Here is a 22,042-nt window from a genome sequence, read left to right on the forward strand (position 1 = left end):
ATAGATGGTGTATCAAATAGTGGTATTTTATCTAATAGGAATAGGAGTCTAACAGGAACAGAAGTTTTCTCTTAAAGCCGACTTGACATCAGAAAACCTTCCTTAGTAGAGAACCCACAAACGTCTCCCTAGCAATCCTTTAATGACATTTATCATTAAAATGAACCCATACTGTTTGTGTTCAGGGACGGGTTTGTTGTGTTTTGGGGATGACCCCTAGTGATATATCAGTTGCTGAGCTAGTAATGTGGCCCGGTCTTAATGGGAAATCTTCTCTGGGCATGCCGGAGCTTGTAGGTCTTTCAACAAAGGCTCACAGGGGTCAACCTCTTAGAACTTGGCATTAGGCTGCCTACTTTCTTCTAAAGCAAAGTAAATATGTGCTAGTAGATGTCAGATGTAATTATAAAATGTATCTCTTAACATAAAATGTTGAACCAGATATTTGTTAGCTCGAATATGATACTGTGATTTTTGTTTGTATTTCAAAAGGAAAGTTGTCTTTAATACCATGTATTTTTCCCTGAGTATCAAAAATGTAGAAACCAAATTTATTTTATGCTCTAAGACTTTTCTTTCATTCTCATCTTTTCTTTATGATGGTCACTTCTCTGTTTCTCAGTGTTGATCTTTGGAGTCATTTCTGCCTCCATGAATCTTTTTGCTTTTGATGCTTGATGTGATGGGGAAAAAAATCTGCATTCGTTTTTTTTTTTAAATAATTTTATTTATTTATTTTTGACTGTGCTGGGTCTTCGTTGCTTCACGGGTTTTTTTACTTCCTAGTTGTGGTGAGCAGGGGCTACTCAGTGGTGGTTCGAGGGCTTCTCATTGAGGTGGCTTCTCTTGTTGCTGAGCACTGACTCCAGGGAATGGGGGCTTCAGTAGTTGTTGCTCCCAGGCTCTGGAGCGGGCTCACAGGCTCCATGGCTGTGGCTCACAGGCTTAGTTGTGGGATCTTCTCAGATCAGGACTTGAACTTGTGTCTCCTGTATTGGTGGGGCAGATTCTTTACCACTGAGGCACCAGGGAAGCCCCTGCATTAGTTTTGAATAGTGACGATGGGCTAGTTTCCTGAGTCTTGAAAATAGAAGAAAATAGATTATTCAGTCCAGACTGTTGAATCTATTCTCAACAGCTGGGGTGTATTGAGTAACCTGGACCACCATGAAAAGCAGATTTATCAGGTTGTCTTGTGAAAGTGGTAAATAAGCACTGCTCTTCAGAATCTGAGAACAGAAACAACTGTCAAGGTCCGTCTGACCCACTAAATACACAGAAGGAAGTGAGTTATATCTTTTTTTTTTTTCTTTTGAAGCATGGCAGTGCTTCAATAGTTTGAATTGTGAAAATTGGCTCAGATTACTTTTTTTGTTATTCCTGTTTTTGTGGTTTCAGATCAGGATACCAAACTTTCTGTAGTCGGGTAAGTGCCAAATTTTTTGTACTCTTTATAGTACTTTTCCAACAGCCAGCCTTGGTTGATGAAAATGCTTTGGAATAGTTTGTAGTCATTTGCCTTAATGAGCATAGGTATTTTGTTGAATGCCTCATATATGAAGCACTTATTTTCAATAGTGGAGTCAAAGACAATTTACTAGTATTTTTGTCTTTAAGCAAAGTTACTATGGTTAAATGGACGACACTCAGATGTTGATAAAAGGCCCAGAGCACAGCTCTTGGTCTCTTTCTGGTGCCTGTTATTGCTACTTCTAGACACATTCTGTTTTGCTGATTTATATGACCTCTTAAGCCATGATTTAGAAGTGAATTTTCATATATCTCTGTTTCTTTCGATAAGCAAAATGATTAGCTTTATGTTAAATCTGAAAAAAAGAGATTCTGTGTCCCATTTTTTTGTTAGGTACTAGTCGTGCTCAATTTTTGGCTCTGCTCCGTGAAGCCATTTGATTTTGTTTTCATGAGTGGGAAATAGCCTTGTCCTCCCCACTGCTGCTGCTAAGTCACTTCAGTCGTGTCCGACTCTGTGCGACCCCATAGACGGCAGCCCACCAGGCTCCTCCGTCCCTGGGATTCTCCAGGCAAGAACACTGGAGTGGGTTGCCATTTCCTTCAATGCATGAAAGTGAAAAGTGAAAGTGAAATCGCTTAGTCGTGTCTGACTATTAGCGACCCCATGGACTACAGCCCACCAGGCTCTTCCATCCATGGGATTTTCCAGGCCAGAGTACTGGAGTGGGGTGCCATTGCCTTCTCCTGTCCTCCCCACTCAGTTCAGTTCAGTCGCTCAGTCGTGTCCGACTCTTTGTGACCCCATGAACCACAGCACGCCAGGCTACCCTGTCCATCACCAACTCCCGGAGTTCACTCAAACTCATGTCCATTGAGTCGGTGATGCCATCCAGCCATCTCATTCTCTATTGTCCCCATCTCCTACTACCCCCAATCCCTCCCAGCATCAGACTCTTTTCCAGTGAGTCAACTTGTCGCATGAGGTGGCCAAAGTATTGCAGTTTCAGCTTTAGCATAAGTCCTTCCAATGAACACCCAGGATTGATCTTTATAATGGATTGGTTGGATCTCCTTGCAGTCCAAGGGACTCTCAAGAGTCTTCTTCAGCACCACAGTTCAAAAGCATCAATTCTTCGGCGATCAGCTTTCTTCACAGTCCAACTCTCACATCCATTCTTATCAAATACATTTTTTATCTTGTAGGTCTAGATAATATTAAACAATTGGCTTATTCTTTTCTAGGGATCTGGTACATATATGTCATGAATGTGTTCAGAGACTGAAAACCAGCTATACTTTGGACAGTTGTATAAAGTATTTTAGTACATTGTCTAATTCTCAGGTATCCATACAGATTAGTCTAGAGCTGAATTGCCTAGAGTAGCTACAACCTACATGTACTATTCAGCACTTGGAATTTGTTTAGTCCAAATTGAAATAGACTGTAAGACTACAAAACACACATTAGATTTCAAAGATTTAGTATAAAAAAGTAAAATATCATAATTACGTTGATTATGTTCTGAACTGATAATATTTCAGACTGGATTAAACAAAATATATTATTGAAATTGATGTCATTTATTTCTTTTTACTTTAGTATGGTTATGTAAAAATTAAAATTACACATGTGGCTCTCTATTGCATTATATTTCTGTTGGAAAACTGTGGTCTAGATTACATTTTTGTGACTGTGTATAGTTGATGATTACAGATTGTTTTGTATAATTGTTACTTTGAGATGTCAGTGGTTCCCAGCCATTTAGAGTTGTCTGGGCATACGTTGAACGGTCTCCTGGCAGTTGTCATTCATTCATTCAAACAACAGCCGCAGCATAGTGATGTGTGCAATACTGTACTAGACTCTGGGCATACAGCGTGAAGAACATTCGCTGTCCTTGGGAAGCTTGTGATCTTGTGCTGGTTGTGCGGGTGGGATTCAGTTCAGTGGTTGGAAGAGGGCTCAGATGACCTTTGAGATCCTTTCTAACCCATTGCTCTGCAGATATTTGCCTACCTTGTAGCTACTTGCTATCCAGAGAATCATAGAATCAAGACATGTAAAGGAGGCATTTCTGTTATTTCCTAGTCCATTTTCTAAAGCTCTTTTTTATTCTTTAATGGAATCTCCACATTGTAAACAGTGCAACTCTGTTTTTCATTTTTTTTCTTCAGTTCAAACAACTTCATTACCAGAAATGTTTTCTTACTATTTTGTGTAAATATATTCTTTCGTCTCTGGTTTCATCTGCTCATTATTACCATTTGCAGGGTTGCTTCATTTTAAGTGATTTCTTAGATTCATGGGTTGCAGGCAGTGGTGTGCTGGTAAACCAGCTCTTTAAGTAAAGAGCATTTGCTGATTTCTGTGGTGTAAATATTCCCACCAAGGCTTATTTGGGCTCTCAAAATTTTTGATTATCTAACAATTGACTCTTGAGAGCCTGTAAAAAGATAGCTCTAGGACAATCAAGTCCTTCCTCTTTGTATCTCTTTGTGGATGGTGATTCTGGTTTTCTTTAATTTTTCTGCTACTACTTCTCTGCCAAATAAATGTAAAAATATGAAAATAAGCAAAAATCCCACTTGTTTCATCTGTTAAAATATTCATACATTTAGTTTTTTATTCAGCAAATATTTATTGACTGCCGGAGATTTTTTTTATGATAACTTCATAGTAGTTTTAGGGTTCAGTTGACTATTATGCTGTAAGTCACATTTAGAAAGATAGAATTGCCAAGGTGGATAGAATTTGGATGGTTAAGCATGAGGCTGAGCTAAATTTGTGTTTGGATGTCTCTAGATTGGTCCTAATGTTAGTCTTCTGTATTGGGGGTTATAGACACATGATTTCTTCTTCAGCAAAGCTGAATGATTAGAAGTCTTGGGTATTTGGGGTATTACCTTATCTCCTGAATGACGAGCATCCTTGTGTTTACCTGTTTAAGTGAGTAATGCAGTACATGGTATAACTATCATGGTAGATAAGGATTAGAGCTGTAGTTTTCCCAGGCAGCATAGGATGTGTAACCTTGTTCTTGTGGTTGATCTCTGTAGGCTTTCAGTGATCCTTTGTGAGGAAGGTGGAAAAACACGTGTCCTCTTATTCAACTTAGAAACTATTTGGCTCAATAAATATAATTGAATGCATGAATGATTGAGTAAAAAAGCAAATCAGGAGTTAAATAAATTGGAACCATAACTGCAATAAAAACTGTGGGAGTATAAAACTTTGTAGCACATTGGTATAGTGATTTAAATCCTAAAAGCTCCGTATAACCTCTCTAAAGTATCTGGTTTAAAATAAAAGTGTGTTTAATACCACTTGACAAAAGAAAAGAAAGCTACTTTGAACATCATTGCTTTTAGCTTTATTCAATCAATACTCTTTGGCAAAGAGAACAGAGGGATGATATTAAATGGACAAAAGGAATTTTGGGTTAATGCAAAGAAAGCTGTTCTTGTTAATGAGAATTGAAGTGTTAGGCCCTTGAGATAGCAAAAGTGGCCATAGGATATTGTACAACATTTTCTTGGGATGATCTCCCAAACTAATTTAAGCACTTATTGACAAACACTTATTGATTGTTTCATACCAGGCACTGTCATAGGTACTAAGGAGACGGTCAGTTCAGTTCAGTTCAGTCGCTCAGTTGTGTCCGACTCTCTGCGACCCCATGAATCACAGGACGCCAGGCCTCCCCGTCCATCACCAACTCCCGGAGTTCACTCAAACTCATGTCCACAGAATCGGTGATGCCATCCAGCCATCTCATTCTCTGTCGTCCCCTTCTCCTCCCGCCCCCAACCTTTCCCAGCATCAGAGTCTTTTCCAGTGAGTCAACTCGTCGCATGAGGTGGCCAAAGTATTGGAGTTTCAGCTTTAGCATCAGTCCTTCCAATAGGGGAGTAATAAACATATAGATGCTGTCTTTTACGTGACTCATATATTGAGAGGCAGAGAATTAAATGAACACATCAGGATATAATGTCAAACTGTAGTTAAAGCCAGTGGAAAAAAAATGTTAGGGTCCTGATCTAGGCAGGGAGTGGGGTTGGAGGTTTTTCCATCTGAGACAAGTGTTCTATGAGCTGGGAGCTGAAGGGTGAGTAGGGTAACCTAGGCACAGGCGATTGGAGAACATGTGACCTGAGAAGCAAAGGTTCTGTGGTGGGAGCTGAGTGTCTCTCCAAGGAGCTCAGGGAATGGCATTGTGATGGGCGCAGAGAACGAGAAGGGAATGTGAAATGAGGGAGAGACTGGAGGGGCCAGATATCACAGGCCTCACATCTATTTTAGAATTTGAACCTTCCCTTCAGAGAGCAGTGGGGATCAGTGAAGGGTGACAGCAGAAGAGTAACTGAAGCAGACTTGCCTTTTAAAACTATCACTCTGGCTGCTATGAAGAATACTCATTAGAAAGGCAAGGAGTGGACGTGGGGAGGCTCTTGTTGTCTGCAGGAGAGGTACTGCCTGAGAGCTAGCAGAACTGAGGAGAAATAAGTGCATTCAAGAGATGTTTAGGAGGGAAAAACAACAAGGCAGAGCACAGTAGGATATGAAAATGAGAGAGATGGAAGGACTTCTGGGTGCTAGCTTGAGTGATTATGGAAGCTGTATCTTTTACTGAATTAGAGAGGGTTGGAGGGCCAGGTTATTGTGGTTACTGTTTTGTGGTGGGGGCATATTCAAGAGATTCTTCTTACACAGTGAGACCCCATGGACTATAGCCCACCAGATTCCTCTGTCCATGAAACTCTCCAGGCAAGAATACCGGCGTAGGTTGCCATTTCCTTCTCCAGGGGATCATCCCAACCCACGGATGGGACCCAGGTCTCCTGCATTGCAGGTAGATTCTTTACCAGAATCTGAGATTGTGAGCTCAGATTCTGAGCCACCAGAAAAGCCCATGAGATGCCTTAAGATGCCCAAATGGAAATGTCTTGTATGTGGTTGGCTGTACAATTTTGGAGTTTTAAGGAATCTGTGCTAGAAAGATGCCCTTAAAGCTTATTGGCAGATAGATGGTGACTTATGTCAATGAGTTTGTATAGGGCTGCTGCTGCTGCTGCTGCTGCTAAGTCACTTCAGTCATGTCCGACTCTGCGTGACCCCATAGACGGCAGCCCACCAGGCTCTGCCATCCCTGGGATTCTCCAGGCAAGTGATCCTCAAAATATGGTCTCTCCTACCAGAAGTGCTGATAGCACCTGGAAACTTGTTAGAAATGCACAGTCTGAGCCCCTTCCCCACACCTACTGAATCTGAAACTCGGGTGGGGTCCGGCATTCTGTGCTTTAAGAAGCCATCTTGGTGGTGCTGATGCTGATGACATGAAAGTTTGAGAGTGCCCAGGCTTGGGGGAAAGTATGGAGTATGAAGAATCTGAGTCTGGAGTTGAACCTTGAGGAGACTGGGAGGTGAAGGACGACTTTGCACAGCACATTGGGATGGAGTATTGTTGAGAGGGGTAGAATCCAGAAACAATGAAGAGAATATTCAGAGGGAATTACCTGTTCCTGACATATTAATAGTAAATAAAATGATGCTTGCAGAATGTTCCCTGGGTTTAGAATAAGCAAATCCAGAGAGACAGAAAGTAGATTAGTGATTGTCAGGGATGGAGAGGGGAGGGAGAGGGAATGAAGAGTTATTACAAATGGGTATAGTTTCTTTCTGGGGTGACAAAAATGGTTTGAAATTAGTGGTGTGAATTGTTGTTCAGCCACTCAGTTGTGTCCAACTCTTTGTGGCCGCATGGACTGCTGCACACCAGGCTTCCCGGTTCTTCACCATCTCCTGGAGTTTGCTCAGACTCCATCGTGTCGGTGATACCATCCAACCATCTCATCCTCTGTTGTCCGCTTCTCCTCCTGCCTTCTATCTTTCCCAGCATCAGGGTCTTTTCCAATGAGTCAGTTCTTCCCATCAGGTGGCCAAAGTATTGAAGCTTCAGCTTCAGCATCAGTCCTTCCAATGAATATTCAGGGTTGATTTCCTTTAGGATTGACTGGTTTGATCTCCTTGCAGTCCACCGGACTCTCAAGAGTTTTCTCGAACACCACAGTTCAAAAGCATCAGTTGTTCAGCGCTCAGCCTTCTTTATTGAATTGTGACTGTACTGAAATTGTGAATTGTGACTATACTAAAAATTATAACATTATGAAAACACTGGAAATAACTAAGTTGTATACTTTAGAAAGGCTAAAATGATAAATTTTATTTCATTACAAAAATTTCAGCTGGGTTTAGCAGTAAGGAGCTCATTGGTGACCTTAGTGAGACATGTTCTTGGCATGGATGAGGGTAGAAACAGAGTTGGTTAAGATGTGGGAGAAGAGAAAGTGGTAGCAGGAAGATGAGTAATTTTTCAGAGAAGTCTTATTTTAAAGAGGGAGCCAAAGAGAGGGTAGAGGTTGAAGTCAATAATTTTTTTATTTTTTTATTTTAAAGATGGTAGGAACCTGAAAAATGTTAAAATTCTAGTGGGAAGGATCCAAGAGAGAGATACAGAAAGGAAAGAAATCGTCCATTGTGTTGAATAATTATGCAGTTTCAGAGTGGGAAGAACTTTTGAGTTTACTAAAGCCTGGTGTATTCCTAACCTTCACCTCCGTTTCACATAACAATGTAGGTGGAAAATATTCCTTGCCAGTCATCTTCCAATTCAAACTTGAACGTTGTGTGGGTCAGGTATCTTGCTGCCTTCCAGGGCCAACTGTTTTATTTTTAGATGGTGCTGACTACATCAGGTGGTTGAGAAAACTCAACAGGAAAGATTTATTTATAAAATGAGAGATAATATGACTTGTGGACACAATGAGGGAGGAGACATTGGGACCTACTGAGAGAGTAGCATTGAAACATATTTATTACCATATGTAAAATTAGATAACCTGTGGAAATTTGATGTATGATTCAGGGAGCTCAAATCAGGTACTCTGTGACAGCCAGAGGGGATGAGGTGGGAGGTAGGAGAGAGATTCCAGAAGGTGGGGACATATATATGCGTATGGCTGATTCATGTTAATGTATATTAGAAACCAACACAATATTGTAAAGCAGTTGTTCTCTGATTAAAAGTAAGTATACTTAAATAAAAAACATTTCTTTTATCGAGTGAAATCTTTCAGCTTCTTAAGTGTACCTTCCAACTTATTTTAGTCCTTCATCCTCACTTCCTGAAGAACCCGGTGCTGTCAATTTCTGAGCCTTTTGTGAATTATCTGGTATTGATTGGGTCGAGCTGATTTTTCCACTGTTGCCTTATAGTATTCAGTTTTCTTAGTCTTCTAATTTACTGTCACTCATTTATCTGATTTCCAGCTTTCAGAATTTTATTGATGTTGTCTGCTCTCATCTCCCTGACCTTGTTGGATTCCATTTTAAAAAACCCTTTAGAATTCTCCTTTTCGTGGGGTTTTGGTAGATACATGTATTTATTGTCACCTTTATCATTTTCTCTTTTTCCCACAGAGAATATGTAACATGTTTTTGTGTCCCTTCACTTTTATGGTTGCTTTCCTTTGACTGTGTATGTGCCAGGTGCCATTAATAAGCCATTTTTCTCTTGCCTAGTTATGTGGTCAGCTTTTGGGAACCTCCTGCCTTCATGAGGATTAAATGTATTAGTATGTCTAAATTACCCAGCGTAGTATGTTTTGGTAAAAAAGGTATGTCATCAACTTCCCCCAGTCCTGAGGATGTGACTTAATTTTATTGCACCCTTATTATATTAAATGTCTGCCTGTCTTTCTAGCCTGCTGTGACTGCCTTGTATCCTAATTTCGTCAGGTGGCCTATTAACTCTCCCTTCCCTCTCAAGTCTACACATTTGATCACCACATCACTGGAGTTGTGTTTTCAGTTGTTGCTAGAGACTGTGGCTGTGCTAGGACGAGAGATATCATAACAATCTCACCATGCTGTGCAGACAGTAGGAAAGACTGGATTTGGAGCTTGTCTGATAACCTATATTTGTGCATCTGTTTAGCTGAGTCTAGGTGGGAAGGTATACTTGAGGAAGTAAGGGGCACCTTCAATTCTTACGATTTGTTTTATTCTTTTCAAATGCTGAGTTTTTTCTTTTCTTTACCAAAGCAGTAGTTTCTGATCTAGTGTCTGTGGAGAGAAATCAGAGGATCAGTGGATTTAGATGACAAAAATTCTTTATTTTCACTAACCTTATAAGATAATGTGTGCGTGCTCAGTTGCTCAATCCTGTCCAACTCTTTGTGACCCCATGGACCACCTGTGAGGCTCCTTTGTTCGTGGGATTTTCCCGGTGAGAATATAGTGGGTTGCCATTTCCTCCTCCAGGGGATCTTCCTGTCCCAGGGATTGAATGCCAGTGTCTCCTGCATTAGCAGGTGGATTCTTTACCGATGAACCACCTGGGAAGTCCCAATTTATAAGATTGTATTCAACAACTGGGTTGGCTGAAAAGTTCGTTTGGATTTTTCTGTAAGATAATTTTTCCAAAAGATGTAACAGTAGTAAAACCTGAATGAACTTTTTGGTAACACAATATAAATGTTGTAAATAATAAACTATAGCAGTATTAGCAATATAAGTGACTTTTTCACAATAGAAACTATAGACATTTTAATATCCCGTTGCAGCTGTTGTGTCTATCTTAAGATTTGTTCACTCCTTTAAAACTATGATCAGACCTACTACTAATATATTAAGTATGGTATTACACATAATTAAGTATTATATTATGTATTTGTTTTTGTTACGTTTTGATAACTTTAAACTTAATTACATTTGTCTTCTATCAGTTCTATGTATTTTATTCATTTGAAAACATTCTGAAGAGAGGGGTTCACAGGCTTCATGAGAATGCTGCAGGGGTCCATGCAAACAAAAGGTTCTGAACCTTGTCCTAAAAAGACAGGTTCCTACAAAGGAATGTGTTGTTATTTATATAAGTTAGTAGTTTTTCTTAGATCCATAGCTACTACTTTCACTAGCTTAATCCATTAAAATTTGCTTCTTAATATATGATTTATGTCTTTACAAGATGTTTGAAAAGGGGGCTCTTTTGTTTTTTCCTATGTGTTCAGATAGCATTAAAAAAGAACTCTTTAAATCAGGATGAAACACCTAGAATAACCCTTCTTTAATATAGGTTAACTTTGAAGTTTCAGGACTTAAATATTTCTGTTAGGTTGCCTTGCTTAGGTTAACCTAGTATTTTTAAATTAGGTTATCAGGATGCTGAAACTTAGTGATGTTGATGTTGCATTTCAGTTCGTGGCTTAGCAGCCATCGGTTCAAGTTCCCTTGACTGGTTGTGATACAAGACTTAGTTTTATGTTAATTATGTGTTAAAACCTTAAAGGGTCGTTTTCTCCCCGTGAAGCGTCTTCTGGGGTGTTCCCTGCTGGCCTCCCCTGCCACATTTGACTTTGTGATTGGCAGGTGCCTGACAGCTCTGTTCATTCAGGTCAACAGTGGGGGCTGGGCCGAGCGACTGAGAGCCTTGAGGTCAAGTTTCTTGCCTTGGACACCTTGGAACATTGTTAGTGTTAAAGCTCCAATGCCAGTTCTGCTAACTGACCTGAACTTGATACTAGAGTTTTATGTTGCTTAAAGAAGGCCTGCTAAGTTGCTCTAAAAACTTAAATAAAGGATGAAGCACTCAATTTTCGATGCAGTGGGTCTCCACTTCTCAGGATGGCATTTTCCATAGCATTTTTTGTGGGGATGAAGGTGGGGGTAGGGGAGCAGAATGGAAGTGGTGGCATTTAATCTGTGAAAGTAACTGCCAGGTTTTATTGACCTGAATACATTGTCCCCCTTAAACTTTTATGTTTGTATTTGCCATATGGGCTTCCCTGATGGCTCAGATAGTAAAGAATCTGCTTGTAATACAGGAGACTCAGGTTTGATCCCTGGGTTAGGAAGATCTCCTGGAGAAGGGAATGGCTACCCAGTCCAGTATTCTTGCCTGGAGAATCCCCATGGACAGAGGAGCCTGGTGGGCTACAGTCCATGGGGTTGCAGAGAGTCAGACACAACTGAATGACTTTCACTTTCACTACTTTGCCGTATTCCTGACAGATGGTTATTTCTCTTTCTGAATACCTCTCATGATGATGCATGTTTTACTTAATGAAACATTCATTGTTAATAATAAGAATAATAGGCATAATACTTATTGAGTGGTTCCTTTGTGCTAGGCACTATAGGAAGGACATTATTTTTTTAATGAAATCCAACAACAGTTCTGTGAATATTGAATTAGTAACTTCATTTCACAAATGAGGAAACCAAGACAGATAGAGGTAAAATTGGCTTGAGCTTCCAGCCAATTTGTGGCAGAGTTGGAATTTGAAGGCAATCTGATCCCAGAGCTCTGGTTCCTAAATCTGCTTTCTCTTAACTCAGCTTGTTGGATTCAAGCAATTTCAGAAGTGCTTGAGTTAAGCTGTAGGAATAGTTAACTAGATCTGATGTGTTATATAAGTTTACCGTGTTGACAGCTGTGAAACCAAACAAGCATGTCCAACTGACATATTATTTGAGTATTCAAAATGCATGTCTTTAATGTTACTTTTTTTTTTCTTCATAGGGATGCTTCCTTTGGAAATTGCACTTACAATCTCACCATCCTTGACTGTTTGCAGGGAATCAGAAAGGTAATAACAATTTCCTTGTTGTATCTGACATTGTAATTTAACAATATGAAAAAGGAGTGGTGTTGATATCTTTGTTGTTGGAGAGAAGGGAGAGGAGGCAATAAGAAGGTGGCTTTCTACTTTTTGAACGATGGTTGATCTGTAAAATACAGACCACAGGGCCAACAGGGGAGGTGTTCTGGGGGATAACTCTTCTTTTAGATGCGGAAGGGGTCTCCGTTTCTCACTTAAACGATTTGTGTTAGCATTTCTATCTGCTGCCATCGCCGTGACCTTGCTTTGTCACCTGCTCAGCTTCCTTATCAAGCTAGATCTTGGTGTGAGAGAGACAGGAAGTCATCTAAGCCACAACTCTCCTCTGTCAGTGTGGAGAACATTTCCACCTTGCTTTTCTCATTGGATAGTATTACATGCCCAGGAAGTAGTCAGCAAATTAGATATTATTATCTCATTTTTACAGATGCGGAAACAACCCCAGCGAGGTTAAGTCACTCTCAGGGCCACAGGGAGTTATTAGGGCTCCTGCTAACTCAGATTTCCATGTCAATCTGGAGTTCCTTCTAATATCCTATCTGGGTATGTCATAAACCCATGGTTGTCCCAGTGTGGGAACTTGTGCAGAGATGTGGATGCTCAGACCTCATCCAATAGCAACTGGACCATAAAGTCTGGGAGTGGTGTCCTGCTGTTTGTGTGATCTGATGCACTCTAAAGTTTACAGCCATAGTTATTTAGTTATTTATATACGTTGTGGAGAAGTTAATCCAAAAGATTGTTGAGAACTTTGGAATATGTTTTAGAAACATTGATTTACAGTCTAAGTCATGCGTTCTATGCTGTGAATTCTAAAGAAGCTTCAGAGTACATCATTCCATCTCAAACATACAGCCATGACTTTTACCAGCCAGGAATGTATGTATTTCATAAACCATTGGCAAGAGTCATCGTGGACTGTAAAATATAGTATCAGTAGTGAGCTTTGTTCTAGATTCTTTTCTCTGATGCAGTATAACATTGCTTTTGCCTTGTTTTAAGTTGAGAAAATTGCTATGGTAAAATATGCTACTTGTTTTCTGTATCTATGTTTTTGACTTTGTTATCTCATTTTAAAGTGAACTTAAACTCTGTGAAACTTTAAAATGGTTTTCAAACATTTTTTGTTTCACTTAAAAACTATCAAGCTAATCTAGCCTATCTCCTGCGAATAAATCACCAACGCACACTTCCAATAACACAAGAACCCTTATGTATATTTCACCCAGTATGCGATCCAGAATTGTAGCATTTGAAAAATATGAATGAATGGAGAAAGGTAATTTATTTATTGTTCAGTTCAGTTCAGTCGCTCAGTTGTGTCTGACTCTCCGTGACCCCACGAATCACAGCACACCAGGCCTCCCTGCCCATCACCAACTCCCGGAGTTCACTCAAACTCATGTCCACAGAGTCGGTGATGCCATCCAGTCATCTCATTCTCTGTCGTCCCCTTCTCCTCCCACCCCCAACCTTTCCCAGCATCAGAGTCTTTTCCAGTGAGTCAACTCATCGCATGAGGTGACCAAAGTATTGCAGTTTCAGCTTTAGCATCAGTTATTATTGCCTATCCTGCCATCTGGTACAGGTTTCTTTTATAATACGTATGAAATTGAAGAAGAGTTCACACTGGAGTATTCCCTCCTGTTGTTATGGTAACTGATAACTTGATACAGACATTTATGACATCCTTGCTCGTGTAAAAGGAAGACATGACTTTGTTCATTAATAAGGTCTTCTGTAAATTTCCAGTTTCATTAAATGGTGGGGTTTATATTACCCAAATGTAGATGAGATTTAGAGGATCTGATAGATTGTTCAACATGTCTCTAAGTAACTGGGACACATTGCCTTTCTGAACACTCTTACATGGGGCTTCCCAGGTGGCGCAGTTGTAAAGATACCTGCCAATGCAGGAGACTCAAGAAACATAGGTTCAATCCTGGGTCAGGAAGATCCTCTGGGGTAAGGTAGGCTACAGTCCAGGGGGTCGAAAAGAGTTGGGCGTGATCAAGCGTGTGCACATGCACGTGTGCACACACACACACACATATTAAGCACTGTATGCTGGGCTATTTTTGTGGCAGTGAGTATTGTATCTCCTTCGAAGGTAGAGTATGTCCACATTTTTGCCTTTTTAGAAAGCATATCTTTCTGATTTTGGTCTATTGGCATCATTATAAGCACAGGTTGTATATGTGTGAACTACACATAGAGGCATACACAAACACAAACACTCTTTAAAAAAAGAGGAAGGAAAGTGGTAGTTGAGGGCATGTATTCTCACTGTTTTGTCTGGAGTGGTACATGAAGATGAAGTAAGCTGCTTTGTTTAAAGGTGAAGTAATTGAGATAGGTTGTTCTGCTTGTCCTGTACAGGTTGTCTGAACCAGTGTTGTCAGGGTCACTTAGGAAGGCATTTTAAAAATGATGATCCCACCCTCAAGAAACCTGATTTCATAGTTCTGTGATGGGGCCCAGGGGTCTATATTTTAAATATAAATTACTCTAAGTGCAGGTGTTCTACATTTTGGAAAACACTGGTCTCTAAGGTATTTTCAAAGATAGATGTACTAAACTTGGCTTAATAGATTCTTCTATTTTTAATGACTTGATCGTGTAACTTTTAAAAGTAACTTATTTTGTATTCTAAGGTAACCTGTACAGCTTCATGACTTATAAAAAAACAAAAGACACCTCTTCAAAATATTATGTCTGAGTAAGCCAGATACTTTTAAATTCTAAATCATTGGTTATAAAAAAGAAGTATGAAAATTTTCTTTGTTGTTAAAAGATCGATTCTCCCTTCTAAATTGTAAGAGTAGTCAAGTACGTTTTTACTCTTTCAAAAACTATCACTGTAAAACAAATTCTCTCATTGTAGACTCTAGGAACAAATAAGGGCCTATTAAGTAAAGACTCCCTTTTTACCAAATGTCTCTATTAATGATAAAAGGGAAAAAACCTAAGAATAACTGATTTTTCTTCCAGCAGAAAATTTAATCACAACTATATATTCTATTATAGTTAGGTATGAATTAATTGCATAGTTCCCAATAGGTTTTAACTATACATTTCCTAGTATGATCCATTTTATATATATTAATAATTTTAATTAAAAACTAATGTATATTAGAAGTCAAGAAGCGTATTTTGTGGGACATTTTTTCATATTTTTCTAAGTGTTTAGTCCCACTTGTAAGACAGCCCCAAAGCAAAATTATGTATGTTAGGTGGTTTCTAGACATGTATTACGAATTGAAAATTTCAAATTTTCTCCTTCAGGTCAGGCAGGATCATTTGTGAGCAGGAATTCCAGAAATGCCTAGAAGTCGTTATCAATTTCACATGAAAAAACTAATTCAAATTCTGCTTTTAGGGATTACAACATGGATTTTTTGACTTTGAGACATTTGATGTGGATGAATATGAACATTATGAGGTTTGTACATTTTAATTTTTTGTAAGCTATAATTTCATATTGATTAAATTGTTCTTTTATTCCTAGCACTTGGTATTACACACTGATTGACTGCTAAATAAAAGCATTCTGCAGTTTTCTGGAGTTGTCAGCTTCATCCTTTCAGCTTTGGTTATTGCCTTTGAACTAGGAGTTATCAAAATTTTAGTTTAGGAAAATACCATGTCTCTCTATAGTCTTTCATCAAAGCTTTATTGAAAATTACTTTGAACCTTTAGTTTATAAGAAAAAATGATTTAAAAGTATAATTTGGTAGTAAAATCATGTCACTTTTATTTGAAAATCCGGGTTTTGATTAAAACAAAACCAGATTTGTGCCTTGTAATATTTTTGACTGTGTATATCTTGATTTGAAATGTGGCTGAATGTACTCAGTTCTGAGAGTTGGTGGAATTTTTTTTTTACCACGCATCATTGCAAAGGGTTCCTCCAGTGGCTCAGCCAAAAAGAATCTGCTTGCAATGTGTGAGATGCAGAAGAGGGGTTGGGAAGATTGCCTGGAGGAAGAAATAGCAACCCACTCTAGTATTCTGCCTGAAAAATACCATGGACAGAGAAGCCTGTCAGGCTACAGTCCATGCAGTTGCAAAGAGTCCAGCATGACTGAGTGACTAAACACAGACGCACACACTATTACAAAGTTTTTGAATAGTATCTTGCCTGCTCAGCAAGGCAGCTTAGGCAAAGGCTGTCCAAGTTACATTGTACTATAAGGAGGTGTTAGGGAAGAACACTTCCGGGTTAGCAGAGGAGTCTTCAGTTCAGTTCAGTTCAGTTGCTCAGCTGTGTCCGAGTCTTTGCAACCCCATAAACTGCAGGACACCAGGCCTCTCTGTCTATCACCAACTCCTGGAGTTTACCCAAACTCATGTCCATTGAGTCAGTGATGCCATCCAACCATCTCATCCTCTGTTGTCCCTTTCTCTTCCCGCCTTCAATCTTTCCTAGCATCAGGGTCTTTTCAAATGAGTCAGTTCTTTGCATCAGGTGGTCAAAGTATTGGAGCTTCAGCTTCAACATCAGTCCTTCCAATGAATACCCGGGACTGATTTCCTTTAGGATGGACTGGGTGGATCTTCTTGCAGTCCAAGGGACTCTCAAGAGTATTCTCCAACACCACAGTTCAAAAGCATCAAATCTTCAACACTCAGCTTTCTGTATATTCCAACTCACACATCCATACATGACCACTGGAAAAACCATAGCCTTGACTAGACGGACCTTTATTGACAAAGTAATGTCTCTGCTTTTTAATATGCTGTCTAGGTTGGTCATAACTTTCCTTCCAAGGAGTAAGCGTCTTTTAATTTCATGGCTTCAATCACCATCTGCAGTGATTTTTGGAGCCCAAAAAATAAAGTCAGCCACTGTTTCCCCATCTATTTACCACGAAGTGATGGGGCTGGATGCCATGATCTTAGTTTTCCAAATGTTCAGCTTTAAACCAACTTTTTCACTCTCCTCTTTCACTTTCATCAAGAGGCTCTTTAGTTCCTCTTCACTTTCTGCCATAAGGGTGGTGTCATCTGCATATCTGAGATTACTGATATTTCTCCCGGCAATCTTGATTCCAGCTTGTGCTTCTTCCAGCGCAGTGTTTCTCATGATGTACTCTGTATATAGGTTAAATAAGCAAGGTGACAATATACAGCCTTGATGTACTCCTTTTCCTATTTGGAACCAGTCTGTTGTTCCATGTCCAGTTCTAACTGTTGCTTCCTGACCTTCATACAGATTTCTCAGGAGGCAGGTCAGATGGTCTGGTATTCCCATCTCGTTCAGAATTTTCCACAGTTTATTGTGATCCACACAGTCAAAGCCTTTGGCATCATCAATAAAGCAGAAAGAGATGTTTTTCTGGAACTCTCTTGCTTTTTCAATATCCAGCAGATTTTTGGCAATTTGATCTCTGGTTCCTCTGCCTTTTCTAAAACCAGCTTGAACATCTGGAAGTTCACGGTTCACGTATTGTTGAAGCCTGGCTTGGAGAATTTTGAGCATGAGTTTACTAGCGTGTGAGATGAGTTGCAATTGTGTGGTAGTTTGAGCATTCTTTGGCATTGCCTTTCTTTGGGATTGGAATGAAAACTGACCTTTTCCAGTCCTGTGGCCACTGCTGAGTTTTCCAAATTTGCTGGCATATTGAGTGCAACACTTTCACAGCATCATCTTTTAGGATTTGAAATAGCTCCACTGGAATTCCATCACCTCCACTAGCTTTGTTTGTAGTGATGCTTCCTAAGGCCCACTTGACTTCATATTCCAGGATTTCTGGCTCTAGGTGAGTGATCACACCATTGTGATTATCTGGGTTGTGAAGATCTTTTTTGTACAGTTCTTCTGTGTATTCTTGCCACCTCTTCTTAATATCTTCTGCTTCTGTTAGGCCCATACCATTTCTGTCCTTTATTGAGCCCATCTTTGCATGAAATGTTCCCTTGGTATCTCTAATTTTCTTGAAGAGATCTCTAGTGTTTCCCATTCTATTGTTTTCCTCTATTTTATTGCATTGATCTCTGAGGAAGGCTTTCTTATCTCTCCTTGCTATTCTTTGGAACTCTGCATTCAAATGGGTATGTCTTTCCTTTTCTCCTTTGCTTTTTGCTTCTCTTCTATTCACAGCTATTTGTAAGGTTTCCTCAGACAACCATTTTGCTTTTTTGCATTTCTTTTTCTTGGGAATGGTCTTGATTCCTGTCTCCTGTACAGTGTCATGAACCTCCATCCATAGTTCATCAGGCACTCTGTCTATCAGATCTAGTCCCTTAAATCTATTTCTCACTTCCACTGTATAATCATAAAGGATTTGATTTAGGTCATACCTGTATGGTCTAGTGGTTAAGTCTGAGTTTGGCAATAAGGAGTTCTCGATCTGAGCCACAGTCAGCTTACTTGATTTTGCTGAGTGTATAGCGCTTCTCCATCTTTGGCTGCAGAGAATATAATCAGTAGGATTTCAGTGTTGGCCATCTGGTGATGTCCATGTGTAGAGTCTTCTCTTGTGTTGTTGGGAGAGGGTGTTTGCTATGACCAGTGTGTTCTCTTGGCAGAACTCTATTAGCATTTGCCCTACTTCATTCTGTACTCCAAGGCCAAATTTGCCTGTTACTCCAGGTGTTTCTTGACTTCCTACTTTTGCATTCCAGTCCCCTATAATGAAAAGCACATCTTTTTTGGGTGTTAGTTCTAAAAGATCTTGTAGGTCATCATAGAACTGTTCAACTTCAGCTTCTTCAGCATTACTGATCGGGGCATAGACTTGGATTGCCATGATATTGAATGGTTGCCTTGGAAACGAACAGAGATCATTCTGTTGTTTTTGAGCCTGCATCCAAGTACTGCATTTCGGACTCTTTTGTTGACTATGATGGCTACTCCCTTTCTTCTAAGGGATTCCTGCCCACAGTAGTTGATATAATGGTCATCTGAGTTAAATTCACCCATTCCAGTCCATCTTAGTTCACTGATTCCTAGAATGTCAACGTTCACCCTTCCCATCTCCTGTTTGACGACTTCCAATTTGCCTTGATTCATGGACCTAAGATTCCAGGTTCCTATGCAATATTACTCTTTACATCATCGGACCTTGCTTCTATCACCAGTCACATCCACAACTGGGTGTTGTTTTTGCTTTGGTTCCGTCCCTTCGTTCTTTCTGGCGTTATTTCTCCACTCATCTCCAGTAGCATATTGGGCACCTTCCTAGAAGCAGTCAACTTTTCCTGAAATTTGAGACACCAGTAGACTCTGAGGAGGTTGACCATTCATGAAAATGAGCTGTTCTCTCAAAGTTCTCCAGGGTTATAACATTTATCACTCTTCTTAGCAGGGCTTCCCTGGTGGCTCAGTTGGTAAAGAATCCACCTGCAATGCGGGAAACCTGGGTTTGATCCCTGGGCTCAGAATACCCCTGGAGAAAGCAAAGGCTACCCACTCCAGTATTCTGGCCTGGAGAATTCCATGAACTGTATAGTTCTTGGGTTCACAAAGAGTTAGACACGACTGAACAATTTTCACTTTCACTAGCAGGACAAGGGTGGCCCTCACATTCTGGTCTCTAGTTCAGGATGTGTCTATTCGGATATCCTGCTTACATGTTACGTTTGACACAACTGAGAAGAAACTAGTCATCTTTCACTCAAACATGGGCTTTAGCTTTGTTCATCTGTATGAATGGCATCACCGTTCTACTGTTCACCCAGGGTGAAGAGTTAAGAACATCTCTTTTTTCCCCTCTGTAAACTGTTGACTATTTGAGTCCCTGTTGCTAGGGCCCAGGGGTGTGTTTCATCTCTCTCTTCCCCTCTGTTCTCATTTCCTTCCCCTGGCTCAGGTGTTGCGTCCTCTGGTCGACAATTGTAACTGCTCTTTAAGGGGCCCAGGCCCTTCTCCTCTCAGTCTTTCTCACACTTCACCGAATGGTCTTAAAACTGAGTTCTTGTCTTGTCTTGTCCCCACACTGGCTGCCACTCCCATTACCTGGCTGAAATGAGGGTAAATTCCCCTGGCCTGGCATTGTTAGCTTTGGGTGCAGTCCAGCCCCCCTTGCTGGCCTGTCTCCTGTTTCTCCAGTGTGCGCACTCCGTGTTCCAGCCCTGCTTGGCTGCTTGTTTATTGTTTCTTGAATGTCTCTGCACCCTGGCTGAGCTTGTTTTCTCCAAATACCCGTCACCTTTAACATTTTCCTTTCATGTGTGTAAAATCCTACACAGATCAGCTCCCACCCTTTACAATATTCTCTCCCCCTCAATTTCATGTGTCAAGATTTGTGCTTTCCATTTTTCTTATATTATGGCTATTTGCATAAAAGCTTTATTTTCGTTACTAGATTGTAAATTCCTTGTGGACTGAACATGACTAAATGGAAAATATGTCCTGTGTTCTTGGATAGAAAGATTTAACATCATAAAACTGCCACTTCTCCCTAAATTAATACATGTAGTACAATTTATTAAAAATCTCCAAAGAATTTCTTCTTCTTAAATTGTAAAAACATTGTTATTGAGGCATTTTTATTGGGTTGGCCAAAAAGTTTGTTTGGGTTTTCCCATACGATGGTACAGAAAAACCCGAATGAAATTTTTGGTCAACCCAATAGTAGTGTCAAAAAAAAAAAAAAAGAATCCTACTACCCACCCCCATCCCCCAAAGAGTTGGGAACAAAAAGATTGCATTTTAAGGGGGAAGGCTGAATAAATAACCTGTAGTACAGATACACCATGGAATGTTATGTAGTCATTTAAAGAAATTGACTTGAGCTATGCCACTTTTCGTGAATGATTTCTATTATATATTGATTAGAAAAAGTTGATATGGAAGAGTGCTTATAACCTTCTATTTTTTAAACAAACAATAACAAGACCCCCCCCTCCACCTTGTACATATATCTGTCTATCTGTATTATGTGAGTAAAGGTATCAGTAGTTTCCCACAAAGTGAGTGAAGTTTAAATTGTATAGGTCCCCATTTGCATGGAGACCATTTTTGTGTTCATAATTTTGTATTCCTTTTTTGAAATGGGCTTCCACATTAGATAAGATTCAAGTCTCCCCCAAACATGCATCTCTGTCCCATGTATATGAACCTGGAGAAAAATACATGGCAAAACACTGGAGCCGTTTCAATTAAAGGAGAGATTAGTGTGGAGGTTAGAGAGGGAGGAGGGCAAGGGCCTGCCACAGTAAGGAGAGAAAACTAGTTGATAGTTTACTTACTCCTCTATCTTTTTTAAAACTTTGATGGTGATGTTGAGAGTTAGTTGAAAAAGCTATTGAAAAACCTAAACATAGTTTAATTTTATTTTTGAGAAGCAAGCAACCAACTAACCAAAAGTCTGTTAAGAATGTGATCACATCTTAACCTGCATGAATAACGACAGCCACCAGCCAGGTGATGGGAAGGGAGGAGGCAGCTGGTGAACACGTGAAACGTTTTCCATCAAATAACTTCCTTTTAGAGAATGATTTATCTATTCTATCATAAAGCCTATAAAACAAAAAATCACAAGGAAATACGTGATCAGCAGGTAGTGGGCATTTCATAAATGCTGCTTAAGAAACAAGTGGATGAATAAAGGAACTCTTCCTGACAGTCTGTGGGCCCAATCGTTTTTTTGTCATAACTTGTTCCACTGTTGGCTCTACTTCAGTGAGTCTGGACATTTGGTAAACGTGTGGACTTGCTAAGTTCATATACTTCATTAGCTCTAATAAAGTCAGTATTCCAACGAAGTCTATAGTTTTCAAAGTAAAACTGTTATCATTCATAGGAAATTATGAGAATGTACGTCTTAGATGATAATGAAATGCTCAAATTAAAGCTTCCAAAGGCTAAACCACATTTAATATATGACTCAAGAGAAAGCCTAAATTGGTGACATAGCAGTTCCGTGTGAGATTAAAAGGGAGT

General features: G+C 39.7%; 1 protein-coding gene across 7 annotated transcripts in view; it reads left to right on the forward strand.

Annotated features, from left to right (window-relative positions):
• Positions 1–22,042, forward strand: part of CDC14A (cell division cycle 14A) — a 180,894-nt gene that overhangs the window by 77,806 nt on the left and 81,046 nt on the right. For 6 of the 7 annotated variants that reach the window (XM_055403615.2, XM_055403616.2, XM_088835517.1 and 3 more), the window contains 2 exons: positions 12,054–12,120; positions 15,533–15,595. In XM_055403615.2, coding sequence (XP_055259590.1) covers positions 12,054–12,120; positions 15,533–15,595 — 130 coding nt within the window. The remainder of the gene's footprint in view (positions 1–12,053; positions 12,121–15,532; positions 15,596–22,042) is intronic. The other variant, XM_088835516.1, reaches the window with a different exon arrangement.

Source organism: Moschus berezovskii, chromosome 4 (assembly GCF_049115385.1).
Source record: "Moschus berezovskii isolate FMDL1 chromosome 4, NW_MosBer_1.0, whole genome shotgun sequence".
Classification (NCBI taxonomy): Eukaryota; Metazoa; Chordata; class Mammalia; order Artiodactyla; family Moschidae; genus Moschus; species Moschus berezovskii.